This window comes from Siphateles boraxobius, unplaced genomic scaffold (assembly GCF_051911475.1).
Source record: "Siphateles boraxobius isolate OS27281-9 unplaced genomic scaffold, OSU_SipBor_1 5, whole genome shotgun sequence".
NCBI classification, from domain to species: domain Eukaryota; kingdom Metazoa; phylum Chordata; class Actinopteri; order Cypriniformes; family Leuciscidae; genus Siphateles; species Siphateles boraxobius.
The window spans coordinates 18,743,523-18,762,648 of NW_027509141.1; the positions used below are offsets into that span (position 1 = coordinate 18,743,523).

The window sequence follows — 19,126 nt, forward strand, 5'->3', positions numbered from 1 at the left end:
CATGCTCAGAGAGGCTTACAGTGGAAATATACATTTGGGGGTCGCTCAGGGAGGGACCATGCACACGGGAGGCACCTAGCCAACGCGCAGGCAATAGACCCGGGTGGAGTGGGCAGTCACACCAAGGGGGCACGGTCGACATTGCTGCTGGTAAGCAAAAGCAATGGCGTCCACTATCCAGTGAGACAACCTCTGCTTTGAGAGAGCCTTTCCCTTCAGCTTCCCACCATAACAGACAAAGAGCTGGTCTGAGGTCCTGAAACACTGCGTTCTGTCTACATAGGCGCGGAGAGCGCGTACTGGACAGAGCAGTGCCAAGGCTGGGTCTGCCTCCTCCAAGGGCAGCGCTTGCAGGTTCACCACCTGGTCCCGGAAGGGAGTGGTGGGAACCTTGGGCACAAATCCAGGCCGAGGTCTCAGGATCACGTGAGAGTAAGCCGGCCCAAATTCCAGGCACGCTTCGTCAACGGAGAATGCGTGCAGGTCCCCTACCCTCTTGATGGAGGCCAGTGCAACCAGGAGCGCTGTCTTCATTGACAGGAACTTAAGCTCCACTGATTGTAGAGGCTCAAATGGAGCGCTCAAATGGAGCACTCTGCAGGGCAGTCAACACCACTGAGAGGGCCCAAGAGGGAACGAGAGGAGGGCGAGGAGGATTCAGTCTCCTTGCCCCTCTCAGGAACCTGACGATCAGGTCGTGCCTTCTCAAAGACTTACCTTCAACAAAGTCATGCTGTGCGGCAATGGCGGCGACATAGACTTTTAGGGTGGAGGGAGACAGCCTTCGCTCCAACCCATCTTGTAGGAAGGAAAGCACGACGCTGATCGAACATCTCCGGGGGTCTTCTTGGCGAGAAGAGCACCAGTTGACGAAGAGGTTCCACTTCAACGCATGTGGTAGGTAGCCACCACCGCTGGTGGTAGGGTACTCAAACCTGCCTCGTCCCATCCAGGAGCCACACGTGGAGGTTCCAAAGATCGGGACGAGGGTGCCTAGGGGTGCCCCGTCTCTGAGAAAGGAGGTCCTTCCTCAGAGGGATTGGCCAGGGAGGTGCTGTCGCGAGGAGTACTAGTTCGGAGAACCAGGTCCGATTGGGCCAGTAAGGCGCAACCAGAATGACCTGCTCCCCGTCCTTCCTGTTCTTGCGCAAGGTCTGCGCAAGTAAGCTCACTGGGGGAAACGCGTACTTGCCATCCTGCGGCCAGCTGTGTGCCAGAGCATCCGTGCCGAGCGTGCCCTCGGTCAGGGAATAAAACTGGGCACAATGGGTCGAGTCCTGAGAGGCAAACAGATCTATCTGTGCGTCCCCGAACTGGTGCCAAATCAGCTCAACCGACTGGGGATGGAGCCGCCATTCCCCCGGGAGGAGCTGAAACCGTGAGAGCTCGTCGGCTACACAGTTCAGAGCTCCGGGGATATAAATGGCATGAAGCGACCTCAGGGCGAGTTGCGACATACGGCGGGAGCGCAGACCACCTTGGCGGTTGATGTACGCTACAGTCGCGGTATTGTCTGATCGGATTAGTACATGTTGGCCCTTGAGCACGGCCCGGAAGCGGCGCAGAGGAAAACGTACAGCCAGCAACTCGAAGCAATTGATGTGCCATAGGCGCTGGGGTCCTATCCAGGAGCCCGCTGCAGCACGTCCATTGCACATGGCGCCCCAGCCCGTGGAGGAGGCATCTCTCGTTTCAACAACATACCGCGAAGCTCGTTCCAGAGGCACTCCGGCCCGTAGAAAACTAGGTTTGACCACGGGGTGAAGGTCTGACGGCAGGTCGGAGTAACTGGTACTCGGAAGGTGCCGTGTTGCCATGCCCACCTTGGGGCTCGGTCGCGAACCCAAAGCTGAAGCGGTCTCATATGAAGCAAAACGAGCGGTGTTGCCGCAGCTGCAGATGCCATATGCCCCAGGAGCCTCTGAAAAAGTTTCAGTGGAACCGCACTCTTGCCCTCGAACTGTCTCAGGCAAGTCAGCAGTGACTGCCCGCGCTTGCTCGTAAGCTGCGCTGACATGGCGACCGAGTCGATATCCATACCGAGAAAAGAGATCCTCTGCACGGGGCAAAGTTTGCTCTTTTCCCAGTTGACCCGAAGGCCCAAACGAGCTAGGTGCTGGAGCACTAGGTCCCTGTGTTCGCAAACCTGGTCTCGAGAGTGAGCTAGGATCAGCCAGTCGTCGATATAGTTCAGGATGCGAATCCCGTGTTCCCGAAGGGGAACAAGGGCTGCCTCGACGACCTCCGTGAAGACGCGAGGAGACAGGGCTAGCCCGAAAGGGAGAACCGCGTACTGGTATGCCTGCCCCTCGAAAGCAAACCGTAGGAACGGTCAGTGTCGAGTGAGAATGGAGACATGGAAGTAGGCATCCTTCAGGTTGATTGCTGCAAACCAATCCTGGGGCCGCACACATTTGAAAATGTTTTTGGCAGTGAGCATCTTGAACGGCAGCCTGTGAAGGGAACGGTTCAGCACGCGCAGGTCCAGGATTGGCCGTAACCCACTGGTTTTCTTTGGGACAATGAAGTACGGCTGTAGAAGCCGGCCCTCATCTCCGCCGGAGGGACGGTCTCGATCGCACCCTTCGCCAGCAGGGTAGCGATCTCTGCTCTCATGATAGGGGCGTTGCCACCGACCAGAGTGGAGCGGACTCCCCTGAAGCGGGGAGGAGACCGCGCGAACTGAATCGCGTACCAAGCCTGATCGTCTGCGCGACCCAGCGGAACAGGTGGGGAAGCTCTAGCCAGGCTCCCAAGAAATGTACCAGCGGGGTCATACGAACCACAGACTTCCCACCGGTGGTGCAGCAAGGCGGAATGACTGGCCCAGACGTGGACGGCATAGCGGCCCGGTGTGGGGGCACAGTCATTAACCGCGCCCTGACAGAGGAGACCAGGGAAGGATGAACGTTCCACGGGGATCTGCTCTGCCAAGGGGCTGGCGACAGAGGCGGATGAGAGCGGCACGGTCCGGGGACGGCGCGCACTGTCAACCGGTTCTGGGACAGAGGCAGACGAGGGGTGCAGGGATAGGGGGCGGCGCACCGTGTCGTCCGAGAACTCTGTGTGCTCGGGGATGAACATGTCACTTCTTGCTTTAACCACATTAGGGTGCTGCCCACCTGGGGGTGAGCAGCAGGGAGTGGAAAACAAAGGATTCTCCCGCAGCCCTCCAACGGGGGAAGGAGTGGTCCTGCTAACATCTCCTGAGAAGTGACCATCATCCCTGCGCAGCACGTCTCAAAGGCGCCGCTTGGCCCGGCGTTTAGCGGGGGGTGGGGCAGGAGAGGGCTGTGGCGTCCCCCTGCGGCCTCCAGAGCCAGCCCGGGTGAACGGGCGGGGTGGAAGCCGGGGGGGGCACCTTCGGCGGTGGGCAGACTGAGGGATCTGAGCGGACGGCGGGGCCGTCGGGGCAGAATATGCCTCAGTCTGCTCATGGGCGGTTGAGAACAGCCCTGAACCGCACCGCCGAAGGGTTGACCTGGGATATGAGGGTGTCGGGCAGACAGGACTGCCAGACATCCTGCACATCGGACAGGTTAAGCCACAGGCTTGAATGGTGTACATCACCTGACCCAGGGAGCGTGCGGCCACTTTCGACGCTCGGGGAGCAAGGTCAGTGGCAGCGCGCAGCTCAATGAAGAAGCCCTGGGTCAGTCCTGCCCTCCTGCATGTCCATGAACACCTGGGCCAGGAAGACCAGCAGAATGGCCATGGCATGCAGTGAGGCGGCTGCCTGTCCTGGGCGCTATAGGATTTCGCCATAAGTGTAGACGAAAAACTACAGGCTTCGGACGGGTGCTTAGGATCGCGCCGAGAAGAAGCACTCTCAGGACACAGTTATTTTAGTATCACAACAGAGCATTCAACCGCGGGGGCCCCAGTGTACCCATGAGCAGCGGCCATGTGAAGGAAGGGCGGAGGAGATCAACGAGGGATCGCTGGAAGACATGGGGGTCTTCGAGGATTTCGAGATCTCCTGATGCACATCCGGGAAGAAAGGTATTGAGTTTAGACGGCGGCGAGAGTCAGCGGCCACCACAAAACCAATCGTACAGCAGCGAGCGCTCAGGACAGGGTGGAGGGTTCCACCCTAGTCCGATGCTCGCAGCGGCCCGGGAAAGCATGGCCGTCATCTCAGGATCTGACTCGACAAATTCCATATGGACACCCGAAAGTGGCAGCACTGTCAAATCTTCACTTCCTGAAGATTCTTGCCCGCCCTGTGATGCTGCGATGGACAACAGATCCGATTCTGGAACGTCAAAGGAAACCCGCGGGGGGTCCGAAGACGGGCCCGAGGGCGTCACGTGATCATTCACGGGTTGCGTCAATGAGGGGGGGTGTGGGGCACGGACGGATAGTCGGCGCCTTGTTCCACACCAACACCCTCAGGTCACCCTGGCACCAGCCGAAGTAGCACCTCACGTGGAGAGTGTTAGATTGGGGTGTGGATGAGGGGACTCTCTCTCAAACGATATCATTGAGTCTCGACCGTAAAGACATGATGGTCACGTTCCCGCGGGGAGAACGTGAGTCATCCACAAACGCTGCTCTAGCGTAATCAAGCCCAGGCACGCAGTACAGAGAATGTGCTCATCAAAATTGGAAATGAGTCAACCGCCACCAGAAATGCACGGGCGAGCCGTCTTTAAAAAGACGTGCCGCGTGCGAGCTCTTTTGTGAGAGAAAAGAAACTCTGAAAGTGTTGAAGCGCCCGGGGAGAAACACACTCACTGGCAAACCACTGCACAGATAAGCAGGAAGCGCACACTCGCCCGGAGATCGCCGTCACATCAACACCAGAGAATCTCGCTCGTCTGTAAGAAGCTGACAGTTCAGAGATGGCTTGTGGAGTGAAGAATTAACTTGGCTCCGAAGCGAAAACATATCTGCATGTTGCCGGCGTCCTCCTTTTATACCCACGAGGTGGGGCGGAGATCTGCTATGCAAATTCCGCAGACCCATGGCATTTCTTTGCCATTGGCTCGTTTTGTAATACTCGAAGTTGATAGGCTTTCTAAGCGAAACCCCATTCGTCGTCATCCGACGTAACTCGGAGTGACAACAAAAGGGAACAACACCTACCCTTTCACTAGAAAATTATATAAAATGCTCTATCCTGTAATCTGAAATGACTGATTTGTCAAAAAGAAGTTTGGGTTTAGTAAAAAAATAAATAAAAAAATACATGTTTACTTTTATTCATTAAGGATGCATTAAAGACAATTATAATGTAACAATTTCTATTTTTTTTTTAAAAATCATTCATCAAAGATTCCTGAAAAAAAAGATTACTGATTTTCACAAACATATTAAGTAGCATAATTGTTTATTATCATTGATAATAAAAATAAATGTTTCTTGAGCACCAAATCAGCATATGAGAATTATTTCGGAAGGATCGTGTGACACTGAAGGCTGCTGAAAATTCAGCTTTGCCATCACAGGAATAAATTATATTTTAAAATATATTAAAATAGAAAACAATTATTTTAAATTATATTTTATCATATTACTGTTTTTACCATGTTTTTTTTTTTAATTTATAAATAATAAATGCTGACTTGGTGAGCATAAAACTTAAAAAAAAAAAAATTTCCAATATCAATCTTTTTACCGGTAGTGTACATAGCATATAAGATGATATAATATGTTTCTCTGTCTCCTATATATAGCTATGTCTTGACTTTTATGTATCTGCTGACATATCAGGACAGTAACTGTTTCATGCTAACTGAAATTATGCTGTTGTTTCCTCTGTCTATGGTTGTCTCTGAAATGGATGCTTGTTTTCTTTGTAGATGCAGGTCTTCTGCAGAGGGACATCACAGCACGGAGGCAAGATGAGGACCTCCAACCAAATCTGCACATGCTAGGAGTTCTGTTCCTGGGCAAGCACACCAGCCGGGCCTTCAACTTTGTTCTGCTCTTTCAGTTGTGAGTCTCTTTCATTCATATCTTTTTGAGGGCTGAAAAACATAGCTAATCTTCAGCATATGTTGTCGTTTTGGATGCTAATCTCTGCATAAAATGCTTTTGGTAAAGCTGCTTAACAAGTTTCACCAGAAAGACAATGTTCGAAGAACAGTTTTACTACACTGTAAAAAGTGGTAACCTGCATTTGTTACCTTAAGGCAACCATATACTTCAAGCGTAGAACGAACTTTGTGTGAGGTCATTTTAAACAAAATCATGGCAAAAGTTAATTTGGTATTTGTTTCAGGAGTTCAAAACAGCTTGTCAAAGCGAACTTTCCGAAAGGTTGCTCCAGTTGGTAAACATTTTTGAACTTCAAACATCTACCATTGGTCCATGACATTTACGTAATAGGTAGGTGTGGCTCTGAAGCTCCGCCTCCTTTGATGTGAAAAACTTCTCCGGAAATCTTTCTTGATGTGAAAATCTTTCTTCTGTTCAGTCTGTCGAGGTCAGATGCGAGTAAAAACATTTATACACTGCTTTATAGTAGAAATTGAAGTTGTCATTTTAATTGAATGCGATGCTGACTCTGTTTGTCCTGTTTAATACTGGAAAGCTGCTTAATTTGCACCCTAAATACTAAACTAAAATACCCTTTTAGCTGTGTGCTATACAGTTTCTGCGCTTTGCCAAATTGGGTATAAACTCTAGCCACTCTCATTTAATGTTCCCCTTTAAGCATTATTTTCAGTGATGCAATGATGAGTCATTCATGGTTGGATGCCATCGGGCTGTATAGAGCAGCGTTTCCCAAACGGGGTGCCGCGGCACCCTGGGGTGCCTTCTGGCGAGAGCAGGGGTGCCGTGTAAAAACTCCATTAAACATTTTTAAATTGCTAAAATGTGTAATAAAAATAATAATAAATGTATCATCAATCTCGCATCGTCGGAAGCGTCTAATAACAACAAATAATGCACACAAATTTATAATAAAAAATGCAACTCATAAGTTTTCCGCGTTCGTTGAATTGCGGGGGTTCCTCATGATTTCATTCTCGTGCTTCATTCCCAGCGTCCACACATAAAGCTGCCTCTTTTTCATGGCTTGTTGCGCTTACGGTCAAATACACACGAAACATTGTCACAACGTCCGTCTTGCCGCATATTCACAAACACATCGGTTATGTCCGTGCTGCTGTCAACGGTAACGTGTGCGATTAATGTTTTTCAGTTTTACGCGTTAAAAAAGATTTAAACACAATTAACGCAGCATCCGTTTTTTTCTGTCATCCTTTGGCTAGCCTTACATTATATAATCACGTTCTTATTCATGCAAATGCTTTTAAACCATGCAACCGCGAAAAGACAAAAGAGAACGCGCTGTCTGTGAATGTCCTGCTGACACAGGACGACGCGCATCGCGTGCCAGAATCGACTGCTCTTTCGTGCTTGAACGAATAATAACACAAAGTTATGACAAAATGTCCGTTTTGTTGAGTATCGTCATGAGAGCAGTCTTAAATTAGTTAAAATCTTAAATTAGAGTTGTGAGAAGATGGGACGCGTGTGAGATAAACAAGTGCAGCAGTGACAACAGAATCAAAGAACAGGTAACAGAGAAAATTACTCACTGCTCTTGACTAAAGAACGCTTGTAGCTTTAATAAGGATTCATCTATATTTAATTTATTATTTATGCAGTGAAGACTGTAAAGTGTTTGATAACTTTATTCAATTTCTGTGTATTTCCTGACATCAGTAGCAGTATTGGTATCAGTGATACTGGGCTTCATTCATAAAAAGATGCCATTAAACAATTATTTAAAATATACTGTCTTTATGTTGTTTATACATTAATTTGGAGATTAACTGTGAAATTATTACATTATAAAATATATTAAAAACAAGCTATCTTGTGCAATTATAACTAAATTATCCCAATATAAAAACACAAATAGGCCTACACTGAGTGAGCAAACATTTAGGTAAGATTTGCAATGGTAATTGAGCAATGTTTTGCTGAATTATGAATAAAAGCCTTAATTAAATATGTCATCATGTAAAGTCATCTCTGCAGAAGAAATTAATGATTTCCTAGACTTTAAATGGATGGACAAAAAAATTGATAATATTAAAAAATATCTATATGACAGTAGGCCTATATACGGCAGTTATTCCCTGTGGTATTGAAAATCAATACATTTCAAGGTATAGTATCAAAGTAGTATCGTGACAACACTAGTGTAGGGTGCCACAATTTTTTTTAAATTTTCAAAGGGTGCCTCGACTGAAAAAAGTTTGGGAAACACTGGTATAGAGGTCCAGTGTTTTGACATCTTATAGCCTTGAAACACTGGACAGCATTCATACATTTAATGTAGAGCTTTGATACTATGGGTTGTAATTTGCCATGAACTGTAAACTTATTATACTTTTGTTGGCCTCTTAAATTTTGTTGTAACATGATGTTGGCCTTGTGAGCTCACGTAAATGGTGAGCTGGCTCCGAGTCAAAAGCTCTTTTTATTTAAGAGTGCCCTGAGGTAAACAGACAAGATCATTAACTCATAGAGATGCTGCTTGAGGTAAAGGAGCAGCATGTATTTTCCCTATTTATTGTCTGTGCTCTTTATTAGTAAAAGGAAAAAAAAGCTTTGAATAAATGTTTTTGCATAAGATTTTGTAGGATATATTCAAATAAATCCATAAAATCATCAAATAAAATAAAAGAGTACAGTATAAAAAGTATCACATATAAATATTACATATAAATAAACATTCCTCTTACTATAATAGATGTAGAAGATGCAGCAAAATATATTGATTTTCAGGGATAATCATATGAATAAATATAAAAATAATAAGGCTTGTTTATTAATTCAGTCACTATATACTCTTAATAAGGTCTTGATCTTCATCATTCTGTCTTTCTCATTGCCTTCCTGTTTTTCCATCATTATCATTTTTTACCAGAGGCAATAATAGATGTTCCCATAAAAGGCTTGCAAACAACAACAGAAAGTATAATAAGGGATTATTATATGTTACCCAATTATGTTACACTTTTACAGTCTTTCACAGTCTTTTTGGTGAAAAAAAAGAACTACCAGCCAGTGCCACATGACCTCGGTCATCCTCAGATATTTGTGTTCATTTCAGGGTTCGCTATAAAAAAATGCTGTGAAGAACACTCTCATAAATGTATCACAAACGCGCTCCGCTAAAATGTCACTGAACCCCTTCAATTAGTCTGAGGAGAGCATCATTCAGTTTTTGATCAACAAAAAAGGTTAATGAAGTCGTTGGGACTGAGAAAGTAGTTAAAAGCTGCTCTCCGCTGAGGAGGTACATGCACAAACATCCTCACTGGATATGAGCATTAAGGAAGGTTTTAAATCCATGTTATGCTCTCTGGGCCGCCATAAAATGCGGTGTTATTTATATGTGAAATGTCAGCAGCACTGCCCCGAACAACAGTTTTAACATTTCACCTTTGGAATAATGGTGCAGAATAATCGAATAATGGTTGACAACTTTTGGTTCTAGTCGCCAATATGGCCGCCCATCTGTCTGTCTTTAAATGGGTCGTTATTAATTACCAGATGTTAGATGTAAATTAGCTCTCCCCCCACTTGTTTTTCATCTTTTTCTTTACTTTAGTAAAAATCTAAAGTTTTGGGGTACTTTTGAAAGACGCTTAAGTATTTTTAACAAGCATAAATCAATTTGTTTGATAGATTTTCAAGCAAAATTGATTTGTTCTGCCCCCATTGGCATTGTGACCACTTTAACTGTGTCCTCTATGTAATTGTTAGGGGTATTGCCAAACTAAATAAAGAATCCAAAATGCATGAGTTTTGTTGGGATTTTTACTGGGAAAGAGCACTAAGGGCATCAGTGATCATTACTGAGAAATGCCTTCGACGCTTAACACGGCATCATTTGTTGCAATGCTCTGCATGCTCAGTCATGCAACTGAATGGCAAAAAGCCTTGTTATCTGCATTTAGACAGGTTTGGCTAACACACATCTAATCGATTCTCTCCTCATTGTGTTCAAGAGGCTTAGCCCTTGATCAATGTGCTTCCATGACAAATTGCGTTCTCTTACCAGTCAAGGAGCACAGATCCACACAGGATTGTCCAGTACTATGGTGCTAGTCAAGTTTTATATTTCCCTATCTGTTTCCTTCTGTAGTAATTTCACACAGACAGCTACATTTTTAGACTGACTGACTCAACATTTAACATTCAATATTATACATTGGTGCCAAAATGCAAAACTGAAAGATTCTGAAAAGTCACATTTTTAATTTGTGATTAAATTAGGAGAGCTTGCTTTAAATAAATAAACAAATAAATACATAGCTTGCTGTCATTCTAGTAAAAAATGTCTCTTTAATGACCTTTTCCTCATTTTGCCCAAATGTATTATTTTTGGTATTTTGGTTGTGTATCTTGAGACTTAAATTTCTCCACTAATCAAATTTTTAGTTTATTTTTTCTTTTATTTTAGCAAGGCTAATCTAACTTTTCTTCAAAAAAGTGGACAACTTAATGACCATCACACACAGTATCAAATATCCAAACCATCACAAATTATACCAAAATTCACTTTAAGGTTGATCTTTTTTCCAGAATGTGATGAAGAAGTTTGAATTTTGTTTCATAAGTTTCAATAGTCAAAAGTACAATGAACAATGACCCTTATGAAGATTAAATATCTGTCTTTGTCCAACTTTGATTTGGAGCAATGGAAGATCCTGTTTGATTCGTCCTTGACAGCTCCTCATTAATATGAACTGTAATTATTTTAATGAGTGCAGATAAAGAACTGTGTCTTCTCTTCAACAGTGTGTCCATCGGAATCAGTTACGTCCTGGCGGGAAGTGAGGCCTACGCTGAACTTTTTCATACCAGGTGAGCTGCCTTAGGGTGCAATCTTTAATGTAACATTAATTAATGTTAAGAGCAGGCTTGCACACAAGAACTGTTTTTGTTCAGTCAGATTAAATAAATGCACATGCTTTTCTTTGATTTATACTTTCTTTAAACAATAGGGCCTTTATTTCTTGGTAAAACTTTATTTCGATAGTCCACTTCAGAGATTCTACTAACTATAAGTTACTTTCTAGCTACATGTCAGCTAACTGTCATTAGAGTGTTAGTAGACTGTCTGCTTAATATTTGCTAACACTTTATCTTGTTGGTCCCCCAACAGACATTCTACTGACTATAAATAACTTGGCAACTACAAGTCAACTTATTCTCCTAACCTGAACCCTAACACCTAACCATAACCTAACAGTCTACTGACAGTCTACTAATACTCTAATGAGAGTTAGTTGACATGTAGTTGAAAAGTTACTTATAGTTAGTGGAATCTCTAAAGTGGACTATCGAAATAAAGTGTAACCTATTTCTTTATTCGTAGGTTATCTCAAAGAAAGACACCAAGTCAATCATATTGTTTATTCTCTAGATGTTCAATTTCAAACCCATATTTTATATTCTCTGCTTGTCAGTCAAATCATGGACTCAGTTTGAGTAATGTTTATAAATGAAGGGCTGGAAATGTTCTCATTATACTGTGCCTGTGAGGTGTTTGATCTCCTAATGCTTTTCCTCAGCAAAAACACAAGCACAAATTTTCTTCTCTGTGATGTATTGTGTGAGAAAAAAAATAACTTTTTCTCACATCTTGAAAATTGTTGGATAAAACCCGTTACATATTTATTTTGGCACCCAAATGACCAGGTGGCCCGTGTAAGCAGCATGGCTCTGTCTAGCGTGTGTGTGTGTGTGTGTGTGTGTGTGTGTGTGTGTGTGTGTGTGTGTGTGTGTGTGTGTGTGTGTGTGTGTGTGTGTGTGTGTGTGTGTGTGTGTGTGTGTGTGTGTGTGTGTGTGTTGGACTCAGCAGGAAACTACATACCTACCTTACCATACCTAGCATTACCAACTACATACCACACCTAGCGCCACAGATTATTCCAATTAAATTTTTTTATGAAGCAATATGGAGCGAACAACTCAACACTTGTTTGTCATTGTTTTGATATTGAGTTTCACATCTAAAGTGACAGGATTTTCTGTTCTGTAAAATTGACTGGTTTTACAGTTTATACAAGTACTACAGAGGTTTTATTCCATGTAGATTAGATTGGATGTACACTACAGTTCAAAGGTTTGGGGTCCGTAATATTTTTTATGTTTTAGAAAGTCTCGAATGCTCACCAAGGCTGCATTTTAACATTTACAGTGAAAACAGTAAAGGTGCATTTTTCAGCTTACTCGTTACTCCAGTTTTCAGTGTCACATGATCCTTCAGATATCATTCTAATATTATTTTTATTAATGTTATTTGATGGATAAGGAAGAGCATTTATCTTAAATAGAAATATTTTGCAACATTATAAATGTCTTTACCATCACTTTTATCATGACAACTTTTTCCCTGCTGGGGAAATGAGGGAAATGTCTGTCATTTCTTGAGACAATGCTTCTCTGCCATAGACAGAAATCTTCGGCTTTCCGTCTTTTCACTGTTATACTGTAGGGCCTCTATGACACATTTTCTGAAAGAGTACTGAATCTCCTGTAAAAAAAAAACGTGAAGAAAAAACAGAAACAAGCGACAGCATATGTAAGCTTATGCATATGTAAAATAATGTGATTATCAACATTCAACAGCATAAAAAATCAAAACTGCCTAATGTTACAGAATGAAATGTCGAACCAGGACGAGCTGTAGGACTGTATAGCTTTGGGTGTGTTAATGCACTCCAGACGTAGCCTTTTTTCAGCTTTTTGCTAAATTTTGCTTTTTTTTTATTTTATCAAACTTGCCCACATTAAAGTGATGATTAAAAAAAGAAATAAGCTAAAATAAAACATTTTATTTATTTATTTATTTGTGTATTTTTTAAGCTGAGGCTAACTTCTTTCTTTTATTATATTGTATGTCCAGATATTCATACAACTGAATTTTCTGGGTGCCATGACAAATTTGTGAAAATTATCAAAAATGCTGGTGGTGGATGGCAAATTTTAATAAAAGTTGAAAATAAATGTAAATGTAAACTGCAACAAGTCAAAATGAGGAGGGAGGGGGGTTTGAAAGAGGATGAGGGGCTGGCCAAGGGTTGGAAAGAAGAGTAGATTATCATGGGAGAAACCAGGGTGGCAATGATAGTTGGAGGAGAAGAAGGCAGGAGCCAATATGACTGAAGACAAAGGTGGAGCCGGATGGAAGGTGGAGCCTGATGAAGCCATTGGAATGGAGGGACGAAGCACAGCTGAAGGCCAGGAAGTCCGTGGCACAGACAGAGTCATGACTGACCAGTTATGAGGGAGCTCGGTGGAGCAGTGAGGATGATGGCCCCAGGTGGCCCTGAGCGGGACGAGCCACGGTTGACTGGTTGACAGGGCCGTGGTGGAGTGACAGACTCAGTGGCCCGAGACGGAAACAGGGGATCCTCGTGCCAATGCTGAGCTGGAGACTGGTATACCCGAGCCGGATCCATGTTGCTGGTTAAATCCAACTGAAGAGGAGCCGAGGGGGACTGAAGGGAGCCAACAGAGTTGTGCCAAAGGACTGATTGTCTTTGTTTGAGGAGGTAGGAGAGGGTGGTTGGGTAAGATCATTGGATACGCAGGAGACTTGGAGCTGGACAGGACCATAGGGGACGGGAGATTACAGGGAATATAATTTTCCAAATCATCATAATATTTCCCAGAGACCAGGCCAGTGCAGTGGTGGTGGCACTCCATTCCATTCCCTCATGCTCCACTATCACACCCACTGGAATGGACAATGTTTCCAGCTCAATGCACCTGGTCAGACAGGCGATAATAGGCTCAGCCGCTGTCTCTGGCGTTGGCATCGCTTCATGCTCAGGCTCCGTGTTTGTGGTCACCTCTGGCATAGGCGGCTGGCTGGTCTCTGGATCCGGATTGGGGCTGGTGATGTCCTCCTCTGTGGGGCAGAATGGTGAATGCCAATCCATTGTTCACCAGCACCCACTCCACAAATGCACAAAATTCCCCTGAGGACCATCACCAGGCAGGAGTGCCTTTGATTGCTCACTAAGGCTGGTGTAGTAAAAGACATAAAGCGAGCCATCTGAGGCACGCCAGATCTAAAAACCCGCAGGAGATTCAAATAAACACTTTATTAAAAAATATAACTCTCAGGAGATATCACAGACAAACACAACTACGTAAATACAAACGAGACTTAAATACACAAAGAGTAATCAACAGAACTAAGAACAGGTGAGGAACTAATGAACCATGGAAACTAATTAGCTAACAGAACTCAGGCAAATTGGAACAGGGAAAATAATGAAAACGAAACCAAAAATGTTACACTTCTCATGTTATGATGATTAAGATTCTAAAATAAAAGTAGTTACTTATCACGTAGCCCTGATAACCGTTTTATTGGCATTTTGCAGTTTTGTTGCTGCACTGCTTATTAGTTGTTGTTGAATGTGTTGAAATACTTTTGCATTTTTAGTAAATGATAGTGACGAAGGGACAATATGTACTGGGTGCATGAGAAAGGGGGATATGAGCTATAGCTGCATTTATTTTTATTATTTTTATTTATTTATTTTACAGAGAGTGGTACAGTAAGATATTCCTAAAGTTAAACAATGTATGAAGCCCCTGTCCTTTTGTTATTGTTGCATTAATACAAATGACTCATTCACTGAGTGATGAAAAATATTTTAGAAACCTTTTGTGCACATTAGTATTCAGTTTTAGAACTGGAAATAAACATGAAAAATTGCATAAGCAGACACAGGATCCTCTCCAAACGCAGCATACGGTGTCATAATTAAATTAAAAGATGTTCATAAGTACAACCTGTTCAAATGTGGCTGTTTTTCTTTTCAGTAAGTTTTGCTTCTGATGCCTTTATCTTTTGTGAAATATAAATTCGATTTTCAATTTAAAAAGGTGTAGAAAGAAAAATGAAATTGGCTTAATCAAATTCAAAACTTCCTACACTGAACCAAAGATAGAAAAACAATTCATTTTCAAATCCCTGGATTATTTCTAAAGGTCAGATAATGGTCTTGAAAAATTATGATTGCATTTTGAACAATAAAAATGTTATTACATTGTAAGTGGACCACAGGAAAAACAATAAATTAATGGATAAAATGTATGATTAGTAAACTTTAAGAAAATAATGAGAATATCATTAAAATTAATCATTAAAAACTATGCTGTAAACAAGTATTTATGAGATACAGACCATCCATCCTAGTCATAACTTTTCTATACATAAATGATCCTTGGATTCAAGCCACTGCTGCTGTATTCTTTGCCCTTGAGCTATTTGAACCTCTTAACTGGACAGTTTTTCATTTTAATTAAATCACACCACAGTCTTAAAAAAAACAACAACACTTGAGACAAATTCAGTAGGAAAATTGTTTATCATTCAGTGCTTTATGTGAGGAATGAAGTCAATTTATCTTATATATTTCTAAACCTTGTACATTCAATTCTCCCACACATACATAATGAATTACAGTGTTTAAAGTTAAATTAATTACATATTGGTGCTTTGAGAAAGATGATCATCAGGATATAAATGATGCCTTTACAGTCTTCATGCTTTAGATGAACTTTTGAAAGGACTCTTGGGACCATAATTTATACTGGCAATAAAGTGAAAAAAAATCTTAGTTTGATGAGTACATTAGATGGTTCATGAAAGCTCTTTTTTTTTTCACGTACCTTCCTCAGTCTGCCATATGCAAATGTGGTGCATTTTGATTGGTTCTCATGTGCCGTGTAACCATTGACATTGCATAAATGACGTGCCATATTTTAATGTGCAAACAAATTGTAGATTATCAGTGAATAATGATTTACATTTCTTTCTTTCTTTCTTTCTTTCTTTCTTTCTTTCTTTCTTTCAAAGACTTGAAAAAAAGTCAAACACAAATTTAATTATGCTTTTTGTTTTCAAAGTTTGAAAGCCATTGGTCACCAGTCACTTTTATTGAAAAGAGCAGCAGGGACATCTCCTTTAGTCATAGGTTTTGAATATCATAGAGTGAGTAAAGGATTTTGCTTAGATCATATAGGGTCTCATCAACTACATAAAATTGCATTATAATAAAATTTGAATGTCAGATAGCTCTCAAGTTTTTGTTTAGGGTGATGGAGCAGCTTTATTTTAGAGCATCAAAAGGAGTCTCATTGTGCAGAGAATCATAATATACTCATTCTGTTTTGTTTTGGCTCATGATGTCGGGATGGTATGGTGGGCGTCTCCACTGCAGGGAGTGGGATGTCACAGACAAATGTGTGCTGTTAGTACTCCCATCTGGGGCAGGATACTGTCATTCTGTATTTTTCATTCTTGCTTTCTTTCTGCATCATTTTTTCTTTCTGCATCACTTTTTGTCTGTCTTTTTCTTCCCTCAGCAGCTTTAAGACTCATACCATAATTAGAAGCCATTCCCACAATCTTTAAGGGGCAGCTCAATGCCAAATCCACCCTATCAAACGTGCTAATGAAGTTCTCAAAACTTCAGAGAATGCAGAAATGAAGTTTATCGATTATTCATTCGATCCTCTTTTTGTGGTATTAAGAAAACTACAGTATGGGCCGCAAAGGTGACTGACTGATGAAAATGGACTCGGTCAGCCAGAAAAGGTAAAAGCCTAGAATCTTAAATATCAGAGGGCAATATCAATATGTCAGAAGCATTAGAAATGTATGTGCAGTTGGATACAATTTATTGTTTTTTTCTGATGTGAATTCGTCTTGCGGACCGAACTCAAGTCTACGACTTGTCAATAGAGTAAATTGAAGTTCTGACTGATTGGCATGTCTGATTGTGTTTAGTTCTCTGAGCGTTTTACCTCAGATCATAGATACCTAAAATACCTCAGACATTAGATATATATATGAATGCCTGTACATTTAATGAACATCTGTGCATCCATGGTTATTTCAGTGCTATTTCATACAATTTGTAGTTCTTTCAGGTCTTTATTTCATGCAAATAAACAGCTCTAATATTGGGTGATTTTTACATCTTATATGAAAAAATATAAAAAAAAATTTTTTTGGGTTATATTATATTAACAATAAGATTAAATTGTGAATATGGATATTTTTTGTAGTATATTGTTTCAGTAATCACCTGTTCTGTTTAAATTAATTTTTTAATGTCTAACAATAATTCAGAGATTTGAAAATATATGTAAGCGTATAAGATTGAGTATTAGAATTTATGGTGATCAGCAGAAAACAGATTTTTGTGTCTACTGCAGAATTTCTGTGTAGTTGCACTTATTCCCACAAAAGTAATTTATTTTGCCACACCCCAGTAAATACTTAACCTGAAAATTATCCACTCAAGGCGGCCAGCACCACATCGATGGCTGAATGCTTCATTAAGAACACATCATAGCCAGATGCATGTGACCAAGGGGAGAGAGAGAGAGAGAGAGAGAGAGAGAGAAGAGAGAGAGAGAGAGAGAGAGAGAGAGAGAGAGAGAGAGAGAGAGAGAGAGAGAGAGAGAGAGAGAGAGAGAGAGAGAGAGAGAGAGAGTGTGTAAAGTGATCCTGCAAGGACAAATCAATAGGTTATTTCAGCCCTCGTAGAGTATTCACAGTTCTCTTAATCCATTATAAAACCCATATTTATCTGTGGGAAATGGTGGTCTTACTGAATTGAGTTCATAAATAAGTTTGCTTTGCTTTAGGACAATAGAATTTGACCTCTGTCCACAAACATAGATAATAATATTATAAGATGACTGTTGCAAAACTCTCAAAATTCTTAATAAAGTAGCTGAGGCCCTTGGCGCCATAGTTATCCCATCTCATAGCAAAGAATGTGTTTAACCTTATACAAATGTATTCTATTATGGAAGCTGGGAAGGTATTATGCAACTGGATATGTCCCAAAACCCTACTGTAGATTTAAGATTATATTGATGAAACAATTGAGATTTTATCATATGAAAGCATGCTGGGAAGATTTTGATGAAATGGGGAAATAAAAAGGACATGTAATCATTTTTGGCAGCAAAAAAATGGAATGGTTATGTAAAACTGTATCTATATGGTAACACTTTATTTTGATGGTCCCCCAACAGACATTCTACTGATTATAAGTAACTTTGCAACTACTTCAGCTTATTTTACTAACCCGAACAGTCTACTTACATACTTATGGTTAGTTGAGTGTCTAAAGTGGAATATCTATCAATCTGCCTGCCTTTCTATCAATCTTTGAGCCTATCAAAGCCAATCTTTCTATCTAGTCCTTTCTGATTCTTCTTTGGGGTGAACTATCCCTTTAAGAAACACTGTAGTCTTGCATTTGAGTTCCTGTCCCATGTCCTTGAGTTCCCTTTGTGATCATGAATATGTTTCTTGGCAGTGTTAGTCTTCTAAGCATATTTTTGCAATGAAAGAATAATAGACGCATTTGTGAAGCTCACTGTATTGTGGGATACTGGATCAGACAACACTCTCATCAGATAGAGACAGACACTTCAAAACAATTACCTGCCCCCTGTTGTTTTCTTTAGAGAGGAGAAATGTTTTCTCCGGAAGTGATTTAGAAAGGCTAAGTCTATGTTTTGTAGGGAAATTGTATAGGATACTTGTCTTACAATTGTATTGTGCTGTTGTCATTTCCTCTAACTGCAGTCTGTAATTTTTGAGAGGTGGTGTTTCGTATTATTTGGAGTTACTGAAGCTGTAATTTAAAACAATGGGGGACGAGATGACTGTTTGCCTGATTTTTCTTCTGCAGTCATGTCTACGTGATCCCTGCATTTACATGGATTCTCTCATTGGGTATCATCCTGGCCCAGGTCATCATTCAGCCCATCACGTCACTGCTGACGCTCCTCAAAGGAATCCTGCTGGTTATTACAGTAAGTTGAATATTCATAAATTGATTTTTTTAGCCTTTTATTTAGCTTTCTTGTGCTACGAATACTAAACAACTTATGATATACAGTGCTTAGCATAAGAGAATACACCCATGCTAAAGTGGACTAAAAAGAGGAATACAAAAAATCATCTTTTGGAAATTGATCTTAATACCTTAATTACCACCAATTTTCTTTGCGAATGAATAATGTATCATATATAAATAAATGTTCCTCCTTAAAATACAGGGGGCATAAGTCAGGACACCCCAATGTTAAATTCCCA

At 41.7% G+C, this 19,126-nt stretch overlaps 1 protein-coding gene across 3 annotated transcripts in view; it reads left to right on the top strand.

Annotated features, from left to right (window-relative positions):
- LOC143711515 (uncharacterized) overlaps window positions 1-19,126 on the top strand; it is a 232,757-nt gene that overhangs the window by 69,985 nt on the left and 143,646 nt on the right. For 2 of the 3 annotated variants that reach the window (XM_077203077.1, XM_077203076.1), the window contains exons 6-8: window positions 5,805-5,940; window positions 10,774-10,839; window positions 18,720-18,843. In XM_077203077.1, coding sequence (XP_077059192.1) covers window positions 5,805-5,940; window positions 10,774-10,839; window positions 18,720-18,843 — 326 coding nt within the window. The remainder of the gene's footprint in view (window positions 1-5,804; window positions 5,941-10,773; window positions 10,840-18,719; window positions 18,844-19,126) is intronic. The other variant, XM_077203078.1, reaches the window with a different exon arrangement.